The 18,808-nt window shown below is 60.2% G+C and overlaps 2 protein-coding genes across 2 annotated transcripts; one reads left to right on the top strand and one right to left on the bottom strand.

The window, feature by feature from the left end:
• Window positions 1-6,879: 6,879 nt before the first annotated feature.
• FSTL3 (follistatin like 3) lies at window positions 6,880-14,539 on the top strand. Its single transcript, XM_071578069.1, has 5 exons — window positions 6,880-6,991; window positions 8,946-9,131; window positions 11,829-12,044; window positions 13,075-13,302; window positions 13,393-14,539. Exons 1-5 carry the CDS (start codon window positions 6,934-6,936, stop codon window positions 13,440-13,442), a joined length of 738 nt encoding a protein of 245 aa, XP_071434170.1. The 5' UTR covers window positions 6,880-6,933; the 3' UTR covers window positions 13,443-14,539.
• Window positions 14,540-16,504: 1,965 nt separating this feature from the next.
• On the bottom strand, window positions 16,505-18,160 carry PRSS57 (serine protease 57). Its single transcript, XM_071578206.1, has 5 exons — window positions 18,058-18,160; window positions 17,796-17,949; window positions 17,453-17,597; window positions 16,804-17,064; window positions 16,505-16,721 (listed from the first exon to the last, which is right to left on the bottom strand). Exons 1-5 carry the CDS (start codon window positions 18,125-18,127, stop codon window positions 16,542-16,544), a joined length of 810 nt encoding a protein of 269 aa, XP_071434307.1. The 5' UTR covers window positions 18,128-18,160; the 3' UTR covers window positions 16,505-16,541.
• Between the last annotated feature and the right edge of the window lie 648 nt (window positions 18,161-18,808).

The raw sequence follows: 18,808 nt of genomic DNA, 5'->3' as shown, positions 1-18,808 counted from the left end.
ATCTTCAGCCCAGGATTTGCTGCTCCGGCTTTGTCGGGTGATGGAGCCGCGGAGGGATTTGTGGAGCTGCTCAGGAGCCGTGGAAATCTCGGCAGGGCTCCGCTCGCTGTGCTGCAGGGGAACAGGGACAGGGTGAGACGCCATAAACTGGGCGCTAGTGGGACACGGCTGGGACAGGGCTGGGTCGCCAGTCAGCGGCTGGGAAGGCTCGGTGGTGGTGCGGGAATTGCTGCCGTGGGACAGACTGGCAGCGTTCAATGACGGATCGATGATCTCGGACACTGATAAGGCACGTTGGCATTTATTTACAGCCAATGAGTAAACTGCTGCTCCCGTAACCCTTTTATTCGGGAAGTGGGACCAGACGGTGTGTTGTGGTCCAGACGGAGCCCGGAGCCCCAGCGAGCCTGCAGCCCCGGATGGGGCATTTCATGCCCCAAGGCAAGCGCCTTCCCGGTGTTTCTCTGTGCCCTGTTTCGCGGTTGGAGGACAAGTTGCCACTTGATCAAATGGTTGTCGGATGCCTGTGGGATGGGAAGGGAAAGATCTGGCTCCACTGACTTTGTCCCTCTGGAATTCCCTGACGCAGGAACTGTGGAAGCTGAACATGGCAACACTCGTTGGGACGCAAATGGCAACGGATATGAATGCACATGGAGATCGGGGCGGTGGAGCGGCCACAGCCCCAGTGTCTCTGGCAAACAGCAGTGGGAAGAGCCCCCCAGGCCTGTTGGAGTGTGCTGCTATGGGGAGAAACCTCCATGTCAGGACTGCAGCCTCTGCCCATGACCTCCAGCCCCTGGGCACAGGCAAAATTTCCTGCCCATCCCTCATCACTGGGGCTGAGCTCCCTTCTCTGGGGGTTGAGGCCTCTGGGCAGGCCTATGCACTGACCTCCCCATGGAGGGCATGGCGGTTCCCTGGGCAGGTGCACCTTGTCTCTTTGCCACTCGGGCACCCCAGGACTGGGGGTCCTGGGCTCAGCTGTCCCCTGGCTCTGAGGGAGCTCTGTGGTCTCGAGCAAATCTGAGTCACCCAGGGAAGGATTTTCCCACGGTAGTGCAGAAAGGCAAACTGCACCCTCACCCAAGAGGGCTGACGAGGAGGTGACACCTCCCCAGTTAGTACCGAGTCATCGTTAGGCAGAGCCCACTCCCAAGTCAGCTGCCCTGCCTGGGGGAGAGGCCAAGGGCAGCAGAAAATATCCCAGGGCTCTGGTTGTCAGAGGGGATGGGACAGGATGGGAGGCTCCTCTGGCTGCTCAGTCATGATCCCACGTACACTATTCAGTGGAGGTGGCAGGTAGGGGGGCAGGTCCCCAGATAGGGATCACAGGGATTCACCCTGGCCTCTGGACTCTGTGCTCCTGAACAAAGCAGTGTCTGAAGCTGAAGCCCCCATGCTGCCTGACTGTTGGGTGTCTGGGGTGCAGCTCCAGGAACAGGCTCATCCCAGGCTCTGCCTTGAGCCCTGGGAAGCACAAGCACCTCCTGGAGCTGGAGCAGTTTCCAGCACAGTTCCTGCCAAGTGAGAATAACTGGTGCAGCTGGTCTCCCTGCTCCCCTCCACCCCACATCATATATAATTGTCTATTTTAATTAATAAATTGGAGGCCACTCAAAGGAAAGCGGCAAGATTCCTTACAGACACTGCAGGGATTGTCTGCCCGCCCTGAGCCAGTCGTGTCATGGCGGATTTGAATCGGTCTCCTTTGAATTTGCTCAGACAGATCGGGAGATTTACATCCCCCACCTCGTCTCCTGGAGCCTCACAGCTCCAGGCCGCGGGTCTGGATCCTGCCTGGCAGCCATCCAGTAGCTCCTGGTCACCCAGGAGCAGTGGCACAGGCTGAGCCCTGTCCTCACCACTGCCAGACTGTGAGGGCTGAAGGACGCTGGCAGTGGGTGGCCCCCAGACCTCCCTCACTCTGATCCCTGAATTCAGGGTGTCTGGCAGCAGGGTTGGTGGCATCTTGTCAGTCCTGTTCTGATTCCCCTGTGCTGTCCCAGTGGCCCATCTGCCTGGGGCTCAGGGGAAATTCATGGTCCCTGGGGGCTGCTTCTGAGCTCCACCAAAAATTTCCCTTTTCTTTTTCTTTTTGGATTCTTTGCTTTTTTTATGCTTGATTTAAAGCATTGTTCTTCAAGGGAAATTTTAATGTGAAAAACATGTTTTTAAACCCATTACCAGTTTTGGCCAAACAATCACTCTCTGGCTGAAAGGGGCTGTGTGGCCAGGATGCCACAACCCATCATAGTGCCAGTGGGGTCCATATCCTCCACCTGATTGGAACTGGAGGAGGGCAGCCAGAAGTCAGGCTGTCACATCTCAATAATCAGCACCTTGCTCTGGGAACAAAGATCAGTGGAGCAGCCCCTGCCCTTCCTGGTGCAGCTCTGCCTCCTCCGTCAGCACCTCTCCCCAGCCTCACTGAGGAGCCAAAAGGTTTTAATGACCCAGGTTTTCCAGACTCCTGGCTCTGCTGGACCCAGTTCAGCCCCACACGGTTTCCCGACGTTCCATGGCACTGCCAGCTCTCCCCTCGAGGCTCGGTTTGCTCCTGCCCTCCACTGTGGTGGAGGCAGCACTGGTGCTGGGAGCCCATGCGGCTGCCGGCGCTGACTCACGACTTGTTTACACACACACCTGTGTCACGCGTGGCCGAGCCCAGCCCGGCTGACCTCGCCAGGCTCAGCCATGTGGGCAATGGGATCATTCCTTAAAGAGCTCACTAAGGTGTCTGTAAATCCATGTGCACAGACTGGAGAGGTGGAACCAGAGCCAGCTTGCAGACCATGGCCATAAGGCATCTGCTCCTTACTGAGAGGGGCACACATTGTCAGTGTTGGCTTCTCCGGGATGGGATGGGATGGGATGGGATGGGATGGGATGGGATGGGATGGGATGTCCTTGCTGGCTCTGGCTGCTGCTTTCTTTTATGCCAGCCTTCCCAGTCCCTGATCCATGTTGCTTACACCTCCTGGCTCCAAGCACCAGGATTTCCTCAGCACAGACAGGGCCCAGAGCATATTCCATCAGGGCAGGGCGGAGCTGGGGACACTGTGACCAAAGACTGGGAGAGAAGAGGCACTGGGCAAGTGCAGCTGTTGCTGGGGGCACCCAGAGCTCTGGAGAGTGGAAGAGGTTGCTGAGGAGAGGAGAGGGAGCGAATCTCCCAGGGTGATGCTTCCTGGGGTGCTGGGGCCTTCAGGGTGCTGGTGGTGCTGATGCCAGCAGCAGGGAGGGGGTCTGGGCATCAGCAGGAGGGATCGGAGTTTGATCAGGAATCAAATAGGATGGGTGATCAGATTTGGAGGGGCAGGTCTTGGGAAGGTATGGCAGCCTCCTGGCCCTCCCTGCATGCTGGCGCTCCCACCCTGCCCTCCTTCAGCCGCAGAAGTGGAAGTGTCCCAGGAACATGAAACGATTACTTGGCGAGGAGAATCCAGCTCAGCACTTCTTGGCATTTGTTCACGGCTTTCATCTTCAAAGCTCCTTGCAAACATTAGCAAACTAATCCCTGCAACCTTCCTGGGAGATAGCGCAGGATCAAGCAGAGGAGCATTATCTCGTCTCAGCAGATGGGGAAACTGAGGCATGGAGCGGTGACGCTGCCGCCCCAGGGCGCAGGGCGAAGCTCCGTGTCAGCGCTGGGGGTGGAGCGCAGCCATCGAGGTGCAGCTCACGCTGCTACAACACTCTCTCCCCAGTGCCAGTGATGTGGCCATGAGACACAAGCACCGACCCAATTCACTGGGCTGGAGCTGTGAGGACATAGTGGAGAAAATCTCGCCTCAGGGTCAAGGCTGCTGGTAGCAGTCCCAGGGTCGTGCCCTCAGCTCATGTCTTGCACCAACCACTCGCCACGGGCACCAAGGAATGGGACTGAGGCTCAGTCCTATCTCCCCTCACTGGGAGCTAGCACTGGCCCTGCTGTGCCAAGTCTGGGTGCCAGCCACTGGGGTTCCTGGAGTCCCATGGCCCTGTGGATACACCTGAGCCAGGGCTGCAGAGCCCTCACCAGCAGCCCCTCTCCCCACTGTGGTGTTTGGCAGCACCTCCACTTGCATGGGAGAAAGTGGGGCATCCCGCTGCGGAGAGAAGAGGAATGGGGCCAGGTTCACCTCAGACAGGGAAATGGCAACACCCAGGGCTCTGGCCAACACCTGCCCACAGATCCACACCAGCGGTATGAAACCTCTGCCCTGACCTTGGGCTCTGGAAGAAACACTTCTCAATTGAATGTCTTTTTGCAAATTGCAGCTCTAATTGGTTTAGCAGAGTTTAATTAGCCTGAACTGATGAGAGAGGAGAGATTCCCTCCTTAAAGGAGCCCAGCAGCAGGATGCAGCAGCCACGGTCTGAGGGGAGAATGGCTGGGTCTGAACCTCATCTCAAAATCCTGCTGCAGCCCTGACCCAGCACAGCACCAGTGCCCAGATGAAAGGTCATATGTGAGGCCATCATTCACTGCACTCCAAAGGGCTCCTTTGTCCCTCCTCCAGTGCCTCCTGCCACCCCCAGCCCCAGCCCAGGGGCTTCTTTGACTCCCTTTGGGTGCTGCAGGGCTGCTTTCCCACAAATCCCAGTCTGGCTCCTCACCCCCATCCTTCCGTGGGTGCTGCTGGGGCTCAGCCACCCCACAGGCCCTCCATGGGGTGCAGGGAGGCAGCATCACCCTGCATGCAAGCCTGGTCAGAGGAATTTTGCTCCCAGCTTTGCTTGAGAACCAGCTGTGCTTGAGAACAAGCTTTGGCCCCCACTTGCAGCATCAGTGTGGGCAAATTGCTTTGCCTGTAACGGGGACAGGGATAAGTGGAAAACCCAGTATGGTTCTCTGGGGAGCAGGGTGGCCTCAGCAGGGCTCTGAGCCCCCTTTAGCTCAGGGACTCACTTCCTTCCCGGTCTCCAGGCTCCTCCTGCTGCACATCAGGAGCCTGACTGCTCCCTTACAGAGGCGACAGCGCCTGCTGCTCCGAGCGAGGTCCGACCCCTTCCCTGCCAGAGCCAGCGGTTGTGCAACTGCACTCGGCAGCCAGGGAAAATCCCTTCCTGGCCTCTGCAAGCTCCTCTCTCATCCTGGAGCATGTGAGTGAGTGCATCACCACCCGCTCGCTCATGGACATCCCTCTTGGAGGTTTGGCTTCTCAGCCCTCTGCCCTTACATGGGCAATTGCTCCAAAGCAGCTGAGGGAGTCCGGGTCATGCCAGCTGGGCCAGGGCTGTGAGCAGCACCAGGTCCAGGGCCAGCAGTATACATGGGGCCTGGGCAGCCAGGGGTCACTGCCTCTACTCTTCTCTCCAGAAGCCTCTGCTGTCCCATGCCCAGCACTCCTGGCCCCAACGCACACTGTGGAGAGATGCAGGTGCTGCAGGACACAAGGGCTCCTGCACCTGCAGATGGCACCAGTGCCACCTGGGGTAAATCCAGCCCTCCCCATTCCCAACACCTCCCTGTAGGTGCAAGGGCCCGTACAGGGAGAAGGGGGGAAATATCTGCCCCAGTGAGAGACAGAGGGCTGGAGAGAGGGATGGAGATGTGGTGATGCCAGCAGACACACTGCCCTGAGCATGCTGGCAGCTGGTATTGCACCCGCTATCTCCATTGTGGGACCTGGGCTGCTCCATGTCCCACGAGACCAAAGCTGTGTCCAGCTCCATCCTGCGCCAAACCAAGCTGCTTGTGCTGTGCTGGCACCACTCGGAGCCAGGAGGCTGCTGCTGGGCCAGAGGGGTGGTGCAGGGTCCCCTGGGCCCTGTGGTCGGGGCCCCTCTCCGAAAGAGCCCAGCTCAGCCCGGCCGAAAACATGACCTCAGCTGAGGCCAGTGCACGGGGTGAAACGTTCCTCAGCTGCACGGCCAGCGGCCGGACATGGCACTCAGGGCTGGAGAGGGCCCTGGGCTGTGGCAAAGAGCCCCATGTCCCCAGTGCTCTACCCAAGAATGGGGTGACAGTTGGGGGCTCTGGTGTACCCCGATCCCCCTTCAGATGGGTGGGTGATCTGTGGTGGCACCAAGTAAGGAGCAAGACCAGTCAATGCCACAGAGCCCTGGGCTCCCCACTGTCCTCCCCGGTGCTGTTGGGAGCCCCCCAAAGCCTGGGAGTCCCCAAAAGCCTGGCAGCATTGGCTGAGCCCCAGTTCCCCAGGCCTGGCCATGCAGGTTCCAGCACACATTTGTGAGCCAGATGGAGCAGCGCTAGTGGTCAGGGACGGCTGGGGATAATGAGGGCAGCACGTGCCATAGGGGTATGACCCCTCCAGCTCTTCTTCACCTCCTTGCCTGGCAGGGGTCGAGGTGGTGCCTCAGTTTCCCTCCAGCTCTTTGGGAATGATGCTGAGTACCAGCCGAGCTGCGGGGGTGTTTGGGTAGTAGAGATGAAAGGAGCCACATGAGACAGCCCTCACCGTACCCCTGCTGCCAGCCGGGCTGCTCCGCGAGGAGGAGGAGGGCGGGAGGAGGCAGACGCGGGTTCATGCGAGGATGGGTGTGGAAGGCGCAGCTGTCCGGGCGGCACACGGTCGGGCAGGGAAGTGTTCTGGGATCTCCTCCGCCTCAGAGTCTGCCCGAACACTGCTCTGCTTCGCTGCACCCCGAGCACGAGGGGCACCCCCAAACCTTCCCCGTCCCATCTCAGTCCCGGGATGCCGATCCCTGCCGGCTCCAGGGGAAGCACGGACACGACCCTCCACCGCCCCGCCCACTCCGTGACAATCAGACCCTCACTGCCACCCCCCGCGCCCCCGCGCTCACCCCCCTCGCTGCCCCCCGACTCCACCGCCGCTGCCCCCGCCCCGGCCCCCCCGCGCCGCCCCGCCCGGTGATTCACGCCTCCCCGCCGCTTTATAGCTTCGCCGGCCTCGCCGCTGCCTCACAGCAACAGGTCACCGGAGCGCCCCGGCCCGTCCCGGCCCGTCCCCGCCCGGCCCGGCCATGCCGCTGCGGCTGGCGCTCTGCCTACTGGCGCTCTGCAGCCCCGCCGCCGCGCACGGTAAGAGCCGCGGGGATCCCGGTTTCAGCGGGGATCCCAGCGCGGTCCGCCTGCCCGCTCCGCTCCTGCCGCCGGTAACGCCGCTCCCCGCCGGCAGGTGCTCGGGGCGGGGGTGGCCCGGCCCGCGGTCGCGGCGCCGTTATATCGGGCGGTTCCCCCGGGCGCCGCTGTCCCGTCCCGCCGGGCAAGTGCCGGGCTCTGGGCGGCACAAATCTGCTTTAACGGGAGAAGCGGCGGATGTCTGATGCCCGGCGGTGCCGCTCGGGTGTCCTGGTCCCCGCCGTCCCTCCGTCGGGCGGGTCCCGGTGTTGCGCGGCGGGAGCGAACGCCCAATGTACCGCCCGGCCCCCGTGCCGCGACCCGGATCGCGGCGGTGCCGCTGCCCGGCCCCGGTATCCTGCGCCCCGGGTGCCCCGGGGATCCCGGTTCGCGGGCTGGGGGCGGCAGAGCTGGCTGGGGGTTGCGTGTTCCCGGAGGGGCAGGACGGGAGGGGGACCGGTCCGTGACCGGAATGTGGAGTTCGTAGCTCAGACGCTCCCGGTTTCGCTGCCGGAGCTAGGGGCTTTCGAAACGGTGCTTTGACGGCGTCGAGGCTGTTGTGAAGGCTTGTCCTGAGACCCCGGACCGGGGCTCCATCACCCCTTCCAAGCGCCGCGGTACTGCCGTCGTCGACTCTCCCGCATCGGAGCGGGAGTTTCCATTTTCCCCTCGAACGATGTCGAGCGTTTCGTGGGGAGTGGGAGCCACGAGGTGTTGTAACGGGAAACTGGACTTGGAAGATCAACAGATCAAATCCGTGGAGGATAAACCCCCGATGGCAGCCGCGTACTGACGCGCCTGATGCTGCTGCCGGAGGCGTCCAGACGCTGGTTCCCCCAGCCCGAGGATTTCCTCCATCCACGGCTGCCCCGCGAATGCAGCCGGGCTGGGAGCCCCCATGTGCCTATGGCTGAACCAAAACCGTGTGCATGGGGAGAGACAGGGCTAGAGGGTCTGGGGTGCGCTCTGCTTCGAGGCAGGGTGAATCCCTGCTTTGGAGGAAAGCGACTCCCGCCTGGCAGTGCAGGACCCGTCCCTGCCCCCATCTCTCCCTCCCTCCCATCTTTTGCCGTTTAACAAACCTCAAGCGCAGCTAATGAGAGCACGAACCCAAATAAGCGTCACAAGAGGCTGGTTTGCAGAGGCGGAAATTGCAAAGAAATCACTCACAAAAAAAAAAAAGTCTGATTTGCTGGTGGGTCATGGAACAAACAGGCTTTTGAGTCAGTGCGATCCGGTGCCACAGAGCTGGCCCAGACCCAAGGGCTGGGGCAAGTGCCCCGTGCTCCAGCCACTGGCTCAGATGCTCCTTGCAGAGTCCATGTGTGTCAGGGCCCCGTGCCGAGGAATGGTTTAATTCCTTCATGGGACCACTGGCACACGCCAGGAGATCCAGCCTTCATGGCGTGGTTGTCCACCGGCCCTGCTCTGCCTGCCACCCTAGGCTGGAGCCCCCTCCCTGTGAGGCTGGGCAGGAGTTGGGCATAGATGCAGGCAGGGAGGGCAGGGCAGGGAGGAGGTAAGCTGCAAGCCCAAACCCTGGCCCACCAGCTGGGCATCTCCCAGAGCATTGTTGGGAGAACTGAGATAACTGGTGCAACTCTGTGGTCCCGGTGCTGGCTTTGGAGCCTTTTGACAGAAGAGGGCTGTCAGCATTCGCAGACATTGGCATGGCTATAAGGGCATGGAGCTGCCACACCCGGGACTCTTGGAACTGCCTGCTCTGGGACAGCTCTTATGGCAAAGGAGCAATAGGAGCTGGAATTGAGTGTTTCTAGGTTCCCCAACTCCTCCCAGGCACAGGAGGAATCCCTGTGCCTCTGCCCCAGTGTGGCCTGGCCATGGCTGGGCTTTCACTGCCCTTTGTAGGAGTCCTGGCACAGCAGGGATCTCTTACCCTCCATCCTCTTCACAGGTGGTATCTGCTGGTTGCAGCAGGGGAAGGAGGCCAAGTGCACCATGATCCTGAAGACGGGTGTGACATGGGAGGAATGCTGTGCCAATGGCAATGTGGACGTGGCATGGTCTAACTACACCTATCCAGGCAACAAGATCAGCCTGTTGGGCTTCCTGGGGCTGGTGACCTGCCACCCCTGCAAAGGTGAGTGAACTCGGGAGTGAGGGGCTGCTGTGGTGCTCAGCTCTGCCCAGGGGCGATGTTCAGAGACTGCAGCTACAAGTGATGCAGCAGTGATGGGGCTGGGCTGTCCCTTACCAGACAGGGCTCTTCTGGGCAGTCTGGGAGAGCACAGGTACCCCAGGGATTGCTGACACCATGTTGCTGCTGCTGCAGCTCCTGGACAGATGCTGCTGTGGGTCAGAACTGGTGGGACAGTCTGTGTCCTCCTATTGCTCTCATTTTGTGTGTATTTTAGTTTTCTCCCAACGGAGTAGGACGTGTGACTCGGGTTTTGGCCGGGCAGCCAAGTGCATGGAGCAGAGCTGGGGCTGCCTATTCCCAAGTTAACCTCTCTTCACTGGGGCCTCTTGCCCCTGCCCTCATCACAACTGTTCAGAGGGAAACTTCATCAGGTTTTTCTAAGGAAAAAAGATCTATTTCTTCCCCTCCGCTCCCCCTCGCTCCTCCCAGTGTGTGTATGAAATGGCTTTATGTAACGGGCAGTTCCAGAAGTGGAAACTCTCCAGCTGTGAGTTCCAGCCCCGCCAGATGTTTTGGCGTGTGCCAGAGGCATGGATCCCCCAGCACTTGCGTGGCTGTGTGAAAATACACTCGAGGACCTGCTGCCTGCAAGAGGCAGGAGCAGGGATTAGGAAGGTCATGTTGTTATTTGGATAAAGGGGGAAAAGATTCTTAACAAAACCGCTTCCTCTGGCGCCCTGCACCCCTCGGCACTGCTACACTGGCTTCTCCTCAGACCCATCCTGGCTGCAGCTTGGGGTTGCACTCTATGCCAGCCAAAAGCTGAGTGAGATCCTGGCCCCAGCCCCATCTCTGCTTGGCGGGAGCTGGGAGCACTGGGACGCTCTCCAGGGGCTCCCCCATGCCTGGGGCAAAGTGCAGTGGGGACAGGCAGCCCTTGACCAGGGGTCTGCCCTCACCTCTGCAGGGAGACTAGGGGATATGAGGAACTACCAGTGGCCACAGACTAGTGGAGGCTGAGACTTCTGGGGTTTAATGGGATCTGGCAGCAGGACCTTTAAGGAAACTGCTGGAGAACCCGTCCGGCACGTGCACTACAACCCCCCACCCTCAGCCAGTCCCTGCCTGTCCCATCCAGATGGAGCTGGTGCAGCTCCTCACCAGGCTCCAGAGGCCTTGGAAGAGGGTGGATAAGAGGAGCTGTGCTCCCACTTCCCGGGCTTGTGGGGCTGGGAGAGGTTACTCTGGGTTAAGTGGACTGCAGCCGGGGCAGCCGAGCCCCACGGGGAGGAGCTGGCTGGGCCCCTGGGGCTCTGAAATGGGTCTCTGGGGGGGAAGTGAAATTCCTGGCTCCAGCTGCTGAGGACATGGTGTCCCCCCAAAGGACCCAGTGCAGGAGGGGAGCCAGGCTGTGGGGTCAGGGTCACAGGCAGATTCTCCAGCCCCTCCTTCCCTTGCTGGGACAGCCCGGACAACTGGACCTTGCCCTGCTGGCAGCATCTCAGAGCGGAGGGTGATGAGGGTCCTGTTTGCTCTGGCAGCCCTGGGACACAGAGCTGTACCCCTCTGTCATGGAGTGCCCATGTGTCAGCCTTCCCTTCCCTGGATCAAGCCTCAGCTGTGGAAATCAGAGAGCAAACCGGGAAACTGTTTCCAGTTTCCAGCAAACCAAGGAATTTCCCCTAGGGACATTCAGGCCAAGCAGACAGGGAATTTCCCCTTCCTCCTCCTCTTTATCCTCCTTCTCATCCTCCTTGCTGTCTCCCAGGGTGGCCCCTCTTCCACAGGGAAATTCCCCTCAGGGCCTCCCAAAGCTCCCACCACACATCCCATCTGCAGGGAACCCCCATCCTGGGAAGCCTTTTGCTCTTGTGGGGTCCCAGCACTGCCCATACCCTGGAGAGCTCAGCAGGTCAGCCCTTTGGGGTGAGGGATGAGTGTGCTTTGAGAGGCAAAGGGGGTCCAGCTGCCCCAGACAGAGCCCCCATCCCTGCCACTCTCCCCTTTGCCTCTCCCTGCAGAGACATCAGTGTCTGGGCCCCTGGGCACCAGGATGGGCCCCTGCTCAAAGCCAGTGGCCCCTCTCCATCCCCGCCAGCGTGGGCACGGCCCTGGGGCACTGGCGGGACCCCCTGAACCCGGCCCCCGTGCTGGCCGGGAGGTGACCCGGGGGGGACAAAGCATCTGCCTGTCTGGGGACCGGCGCTGGCTGCTGCCTCCCGCTCTTGTGTTCCAGTCACAGCTCAAGACAGGGCCAGGCATTGTCTGCTGGGAGCGGCATTCCCAATCGCCTGGACAACTTGCGAAGCCCAGCTCTTTCTGGAGGAACTGGGGCCTTGCAGAGATAGATTTTTCCATTGCACAAGAAAAAGAAACTTCTCCTTCCAAAGAATAAATAGATGGGAAGGAGTGAGCTGGTGCTGAGTGAAGCCGGGGCTCTGGCTGGGGTGAGCGCTGGATGATTGTGCAGAGCCACAGTCAATGACCTGCTCCTTGGCGGAGCTGAGCAGATCCAGATGCTGCTGGCACAGCTTGGTGTCAACATGTGTGCTGTCACCTGGGGGGCATTTGGGGCTGCAAGGTCCAATGCTGGCCCCCTCCCACTCCTTGTCACACTGGGGCTGGGTAGGACGGGCCCTTCCATGGTGGAGGGCAGCTGGTGCCATGTCCTCATGTGTTGCTGTTCTGTGTCCCCAGAGAGCTGTGAGGGGGTGGTGTGTGGCCCCGACAAGGTCTGCAAGATGAAGCACGGGCGTCCCCAGTGTGCCTGTGCCCCTGACTGTTCCAGCCTGCCCCGCAAGCTGCAGGTCTGTGGTTCTGACGGCTACACCTACCGGGATGAGTGCGACCTGCTAACTGCCAAGTGCAGAGACCACCCTGACCTCGAAGTGATGTACCAAGGCAAATGTAAAAGTAGGTGCAGTCGAGCCCCAGCCCCACCGTGTCACATTCCTATCCTGTCAATGTCCTGTCCCCATCCCCTGCAGCCCAGAGAGGGAAGGTCCACTCCAGTACAGGGTCTCACCTTCAGGACACGGGTCCTGATGGCCATTAAGGGGTCATTGTGGCTTGTTTGTGCGATGGGGTTTGGCCTCGCTGTGGGCTGAGCAGTAACAGTCCCTAAAATGTCATTTAAAAACGTCAAGCCCCTTTTTTTTCCTCTTTTGTAAAGGGCGCAGCAATCTTCCTGGCCCTGCCAAGAGCTGTCAGAAGGATTATGGTTATTTTTCCAGCTCTGCTCTCTGGAAGGCTTTGCTTGTCGAGCTCTGGGCTGCACAGGGAAATATGGGGCAAGAAATGAGAGCTTGGGAGCTGCAGATGCCAAATCTTCCAATCCAGCATGGAAAGAAAGAGGAAGGTGGAGGGATGATGGAGGTGCACGAGCCCCCCGTGCCACTCCTCCTGGCAGAGCCCTGTGCAGGGCCTGATCCTGCTGCACAGCCTCCCTCCACCCCCATGAACCCTTGCTCCAGCACTGGGTTGGGTCCAGGGTGACCCTGTCCTTCCCTCTTGCCGGGGCCAGCACGGCGGCTGCCAGCCTGGCTGCAGCAGCTGCTGCTTCCCTGCCAAGGCACCTGCGTGCGGCCGCTGGCCCGGCCAGGTCCCGCTGCGCCAAACGGGCTCAGCCCCGCACTCCACCACTGCAGCTGGACCTCAGCTCCTCCCGTGTGGAGGAGCTCTGGCCGGGGCTGAGCCTGAAGGCTTGGGGCCACGCTCTCCCTCACATTCAGAATGTCAGCCTCTGCCAGCCCCTGCCCTTGGGAACATCATCAGTGGGGGAGGTTGGGACCCTTCAGTCCCCAGCTCTTCTCTGTCCCCCAGTAGCAAAAGGTGGGAGGGGACCAGGTTTCCTTGGATTGATGTCCACTGCCTGCCTGAGTCGGAGAAGCCACAGAAGGAGTGGGCATTCCCTGAGTCACCCCAGCCATGTGATTTCCTGCAGAGTCCTGTTCCAGTGTGGTGTGCCCTGGCACCCACACCTGCGTGGTGGACCAGACGGGCAGCGCCCACTGTGTGATGTGCCGGACGGCTCCCTGCCCTGAGCCCACCAGCCTGGACCACACCCTCTGTGGCAACAACAACGTCACCTACCCCTCGGCGTGCCACCTGCGGCGGGCCACCTGTCACCGTGGCCGCTCCATTGGCGTGCGCCACTATGGGAGCTGCTCAGGTGAGCAGGGCAGGGCAGGGAGCAGTGGGCATGGACCCCCAGAACCTGGTCACCCCTCACACCTTTCTTACTGCTTCTTTCTGTTTCCAGCGGCCAAATTCTCTGCAGAGACGGACAGCGTGGAAGAGAACTATGTGTGAATCCTCCCTCGGCTGAGCCGGAGCCGGGAGACAGGGGCATTATGTGTATATTGTACAAACCATATACCTGATATTTATTAAGATAAAAAGATCCTTATTTATCCCTGTGTATTTTATGCAGTCGCAGGGGGCTCGATTCCCATCCTGCTAGACAGGGAGCAGGGATGGAGGTTCATGGACAGAGTGATGCTGAGCTGCGCTGAGATGCTCCAGTGCCCACCCAGTGCCCAGCAGAGCTCTCCACTGGCCAGTGCCCTTCCTTGCTGCTATTGTGGTGTGGAGTGGTGTTCATGGGCCCCCCCCTCCCATGTGTCCTTGGCCAGCAGCCCTGGGCCTATTTATTTTTGGATTAATTCTTGGTACTCTGCTGACGTTTCTGGCCAGGATCTCAAGATCTAGAGGGAATCTGTGCTTTCACCTTCCCTGGGGGGCTCAGCCCCAGCTGCCAGCAGCAGGAAAGGCAGTGCACGCTGCATCAGATTGGAGAGAGATAGATATATATTTTTATATATATTAAAAAAATATGTGTGTTATTGTCTCCTAAAGTTTTCAGCATGTGTGTGCTCAAAGGGATTTCAGTTTAGGCTTTCTCAGGCCCATTCAGACCTGGCTCCCACCATCTTCAGAGGTAATGCCAGTGCCTGGAGGGTTGGTGCAGTGGCGGCCATATCTTCTGAACCCCTGCCCAGACCCCATCACCCAGGGCAGCTGCCCCCAGCCCTCCTCATCCCTGCCTGCCAGAATAGCTTCAGATGGAGCCTGGGCTGTGGGGGGAGCTGGCCCTGCCCATCCTCCCAACGACCCCCACACTGTGGCTGCGTGGCCCCACACCCCCTGCTCTGCCCACACCTGTATTTATTTTTACTCCTTCTCTCATTTCTTTCTGTTGTCACCTGTGTAAATACCAGCTCAGCTCTGACACCAAAAAGCTCTTGACTTTATATAAATATCATATATATTATATATAAAAATACCTTATTTTCTATTTTTGTATGATTGGATTCTGATCCCTGAGGCAGATGCTTTGGGAACACCCACATTTCCTATTCTGTATTGTTGGGGCATTTTATGGCTGTGTTAGAGTTGGATTATAATTATAAACCAGATTAAATGGTGCTGTGGGTCCAGTTTTGTTGGGAAGGCTCTGGGGCCGCAGGAGATGTTGTTGCCCCTGGGGTTGTGCCCCCGTGCTGGGGTGTGGGGATGTGGGAAGGCTCCAGCAGTGGTGAGGAGTCGCATCCCATCTGCTCTGGCTTGGCGCTGGGGTTTTCCAGCCCGGCCAAGGCCGTTCAGCGCAGTGGGAGGGAAGGGGAGAGCAGGGAAGAGCAACCCACGACTCAGATAAATCTGTTCCCAATCTTGGGCTGTGCCATGAGGGTTTGGTATTTCACAAAACAATTCCTGCCGGTAATTGGGTCCTGATGTGGGATGCTTCCCGGGCGGCAGCCTGTGGCTTGACGTGCTGAGCTCCACGGGAACTGCTGCTGGATCCCCCTTGGCCATGTCCCCTATGCCAGGGGCTGGCATGGCACAGCCCCCCAGCCCCAAACCAAGCTCCTCACAACCTTGCCCAGCCTGGTAGTGCATTGCAAAGACTGTTGGAATCATTTAGGTTGGAAAAGACCTCTCAGTTAACCTGAGATGGGTATGGGTGTTTCTCCTGCAAGACCCTCCCTGCCCACCCAGCTCAGTGATGTCCTGCTTCTCTTGGGGCTGGGTGCATATGAGTTCCCAAAAGGCTGCCCACGCCTTTCTGGGTGCCGGAGCTGCCACATGGGGTGGTGAGTGGCCTGGGTTCCTCCACGGCCCGCCCGCAGCGCTTCCTGCCCTCAGCAGCTCCCCGTCCTGCCTGCCCCGCCGCAGGGTTTGGCCCCCGAAGCGGCTGGCGCGTGGCCCCGTGCCGAGCCCGCGGGCACGGGCTGCGGCAGCAACGGCAGCTCCTGTGATGAGCGGGCGATTTCAGCTTCCAAAACATGGCTGTGAGTCAGGCGCCGCCTTCCCACTGGTTTTTGGGTGGTCTGGGACAAGCTGGGACAGGCGCCGGCTCTCCAGGCTCCCTGGCAGCGTGCGGAAGCCCCAGGGCTGGCAGCCCTGTCCCGGCATTCCCGGGGGTCTCTGCCCTCCACTGTGTCTGCCAGCATCCTGCTGGGATTTGGGGCTTCCTTGGAGGCTGACAGCCCGGCAGGGCTCTGTCTTCTACTGGGTATCCACAAGGCCACTGACGACCACAGCTTGTGTCCCTTGACCCTGTGCATGGCCCTGCAGCAGCCACAGCATGCCAGCAATTTGCAGATAAAACAAACAGTAGAAAGCAAGGAATGTCTGAGTCCGTCCCTGGAGACATCTGCAACGTTGGGCAGAGCCACACGTGTCTCAGCTGAGACCCAGCAGCAGCTCAGTACACATCCCCTGGCCACTGTGGGCACTCAGCTCCAGTGGGGTGAGTGCCTGTCTGCGGGTGGGGAAGGTGGGTGAGGCTCCTGACGGGATCCTTGTGGGCTCTGCCAGCGCAGCTGGGAGCCTGCCTGTCCCCAGGGGGTGTCTGTGGTTCCCCTGTTTGGGGGGGGTCCCATAGTGCGGTGGGAAGGGTGCGGTGTGGGACGGGATGGAACAAGATGAGGCTGGATGAGATGAGACAGGATGGGATGGGATGGGGAGCCCCACCCCCGGCGGGAAGGCGGCTGGGGTGGCAGCACCTGGATACAGCTCCTGGTTTCTCTGGAGCAGGGTCTGGTCCTGAGTGGGGGCCACAATGCCCTCCTTCCTCCTGCACCCCCTGCTCCACCCACCCATACCCAGGGGAAATCGGGGGGACCAGAGCACAGAGGGGAGCAGTAGGGTGGAAACCAAGAGTTTATTGAAGAAGGAAAATGTTGCTGTTGAAAGAGGCTGTGTGAGTCACTGGAGACATGACACCCCTCACCAAGGGACAGAGGGTGGCTCCTGGCCCTGACCTGGGTCAAGGAGCCCTGAGCAACAGCTCCCAACCCCTCCAGAGCTGGAGGACCTGGGAGTTCTGGCCCTATTGTCCCCTCCTGGGAAACATCTCAGCCCCTCTCCCCACAGCCTGCCTGTCCCCTGGACCCCCTCCCAGCCACGCTAGGGCTTTGGCCTCCCCTTCTGATGGAGAGGTCCTCGCACAGTGCGATGAACCCAGTCGATGTAGTTGGAGATCTTGGTGTAAATGTCGGGGAACCGGCGGTCCCCACATCTCTCGCCAGAGAATGAGACGATGCCATAAACCTTGTCCTTGAAGATCAGGGGTCCTCCAGAGTCACCCTGCAAAATGAGAGCGTGGGAGAGAGACTAGCAGGTGTCCCAGCACGGGGCAGTAGGGGCTCGGGGTTAGGGGTGCACTCACAGCACAGACGCCCTGCAGCGTGGCATTGCGGCTGGCCCCACACAGCATGTTGGCAGAGACCTTGCCCCTCCACAGTGTCCGGCAAAGGCTCCGCTTGACGATGGTGGTGTTGGTCTCCATCAGCTCATCAGGCTGGTCGCCATAGTTGGAGGTGTCTCCCCAGCCCACCACGCAGCACACGGTGCCGGGCCTCAGGTCGGTGTGTGGCGAAGGCAGACGGATCCGCTTCACGTACTTGTTCAGTGTGGCTGACCTGTTAAGCTGGGTGGGCAGACGGGACGTGGATGGCTTTGCTGCAGGGCAGAGCCCTCCAGCTGCTCCTGCCTGGGACTTCCACACCCCAGAGCCTGCCCCTCCCGGCTCATCCCTCCTGATGATGCCCCCAGCCCTGCCCCTCCTTCTTTAGAGGGTGGACCCTCCTCCCAGCCCTTCTGCACTGATCCCAGCCTGGTCTAGACACTGGCTGCCCAAGAGTCACTGACCCGGACAGGGTCTGTGTGTGTCCTCGATGCCTCCATCACACCCACGGTGCGGTCCTGCTTCTCCGGAGAAGCACTGACATCTAGTGTCGGCTCGGCCCCGCCTGGGGCACCCCACCTCCCTCCTGTGCTGGGTGCCCGGTGGCAGGACAGTGGCAGGCGAGACTCACCCGGAGCAGGCGGATGTCATTGTCCACGGCGCGGGGGTTGTAGTGCGGGTGGGCGATGGACTCGACCACGCTGAAAACCTGCTGGGACGCCTCGGGCTCCTCCAGCCGGTGGGCGCCCAGCACCACACGCACCGAGGGGCTGCGCCTGCGGCCAGGGGGGGCCTAAGCAGGCGCTGCCACGGCTGGGGGCCACCAGGAAGGGGGGGATGGCCAGGGGGTCGAGGGGGGCACAGGTGGGATGGGGCAGCTTCAGGAGTGCGTAACCCCCTGAGACAGGGATATTGGTTAGAAGGGGTCACATTAGGTTCAGTGGGGATGGGTCCCACATGGGGACAAGACTCACCTGGGAATGAGGCAGTGGGCAGCTGTCATCACCCACTTGGGCCACACAAGGAAGCCTCCACAGATGTGCTTCTCATCCATCTGGATGGAGGCGATGAAGGGCCGGGAGTGGGGCACTGCTGCCTTTCCTCCGATGATCCAACTTCCCTGGGTACCTGGTGAATGCAGGGGATCATCAGCCTCCTCTGTGCCCCAGTGCTACAGTCCAGGGTCTCCATCTCCCACCCTGCGGACTTCCTCTGTGGCACTAGCTCTCCTGTTACCTTCCATGGCCAGTGCTGGGAGCAGAATGAAGTTTCCTAGGCTGAGGATGAAGAGCCCAGCCATGACCATGGTGGTGCAGAGCAGGCCACTTTCACTGCTGCTGGGGGTGCTTGGGGTGGGGGTGTTTAAATTCTTCCAGGGGCTGAGCCTCGGAGTGCCAGTGAGTGTCTTCCTCTTGTTTCTTCCTCTCTGGGTGTTGCTGCTTTGTGTAATTCAGGGGGTGAGAGGCCCTGGCAGCACCATGCAGCTTCTCCCTGAGTGGGAGAGAGAGAGCAGAGCAGCTTCCCAGCCCTGACTCCTCTTGGGTTGTGAGCTAACGGGGCTGAAACCTCTCCTCCCTTGGCGGGGAGATGGGAGCAACAGTACCCCAGGACACCTCCCAGGACATGGCACTGTCCCCAGAGCTGCTGTGGATCACACAGGGACTGTGCTGTTCTCCCACTCAATGCCTCTTTTGGCTTTTCCAGAGCCCTCCTGGCTCTGGGATGATACTGTGGGCACAGGAGCAGTTTCCTCACCCTGTTCTGCATTGTCTTTTAGTGCAAAAAGGGGTGCAGGGGTATAGGATAGCAGGATGGGGGGACATAGTAACCCCCACTGCAGAGCCGGGGCAGATGTGAAGCTCTCACCCAGCAGCAGGCAGATTTCCCAACGGAAGGTGGCTTGGGGCTTCCTGTTGCCGTTTGCCCATTGCAACCGTTGGGTTGAGAAATGGGGGAGCTGAAAGCGGGGAGCAAAGAGGTGACGATG

This window comes from Pithys albifrons, chromosome 27 (assembly GCF_047495875.1).
Source record: "Pithys albifrons albifrons isolate INPA30051 chromosome 27, PitAlb_v1, whole genome shotgun sequence".
Lineage (NCBI taxonomy): Eukaryota > Metazoa > Chordata > Aves > Passeriformes > Thamnophilidae > Pithys > Pithys albifrons.
Note: the sequence above shows the minus strand (reverse complement) of the source record. Positions and strands in the feature narration are given on the sequence as shown.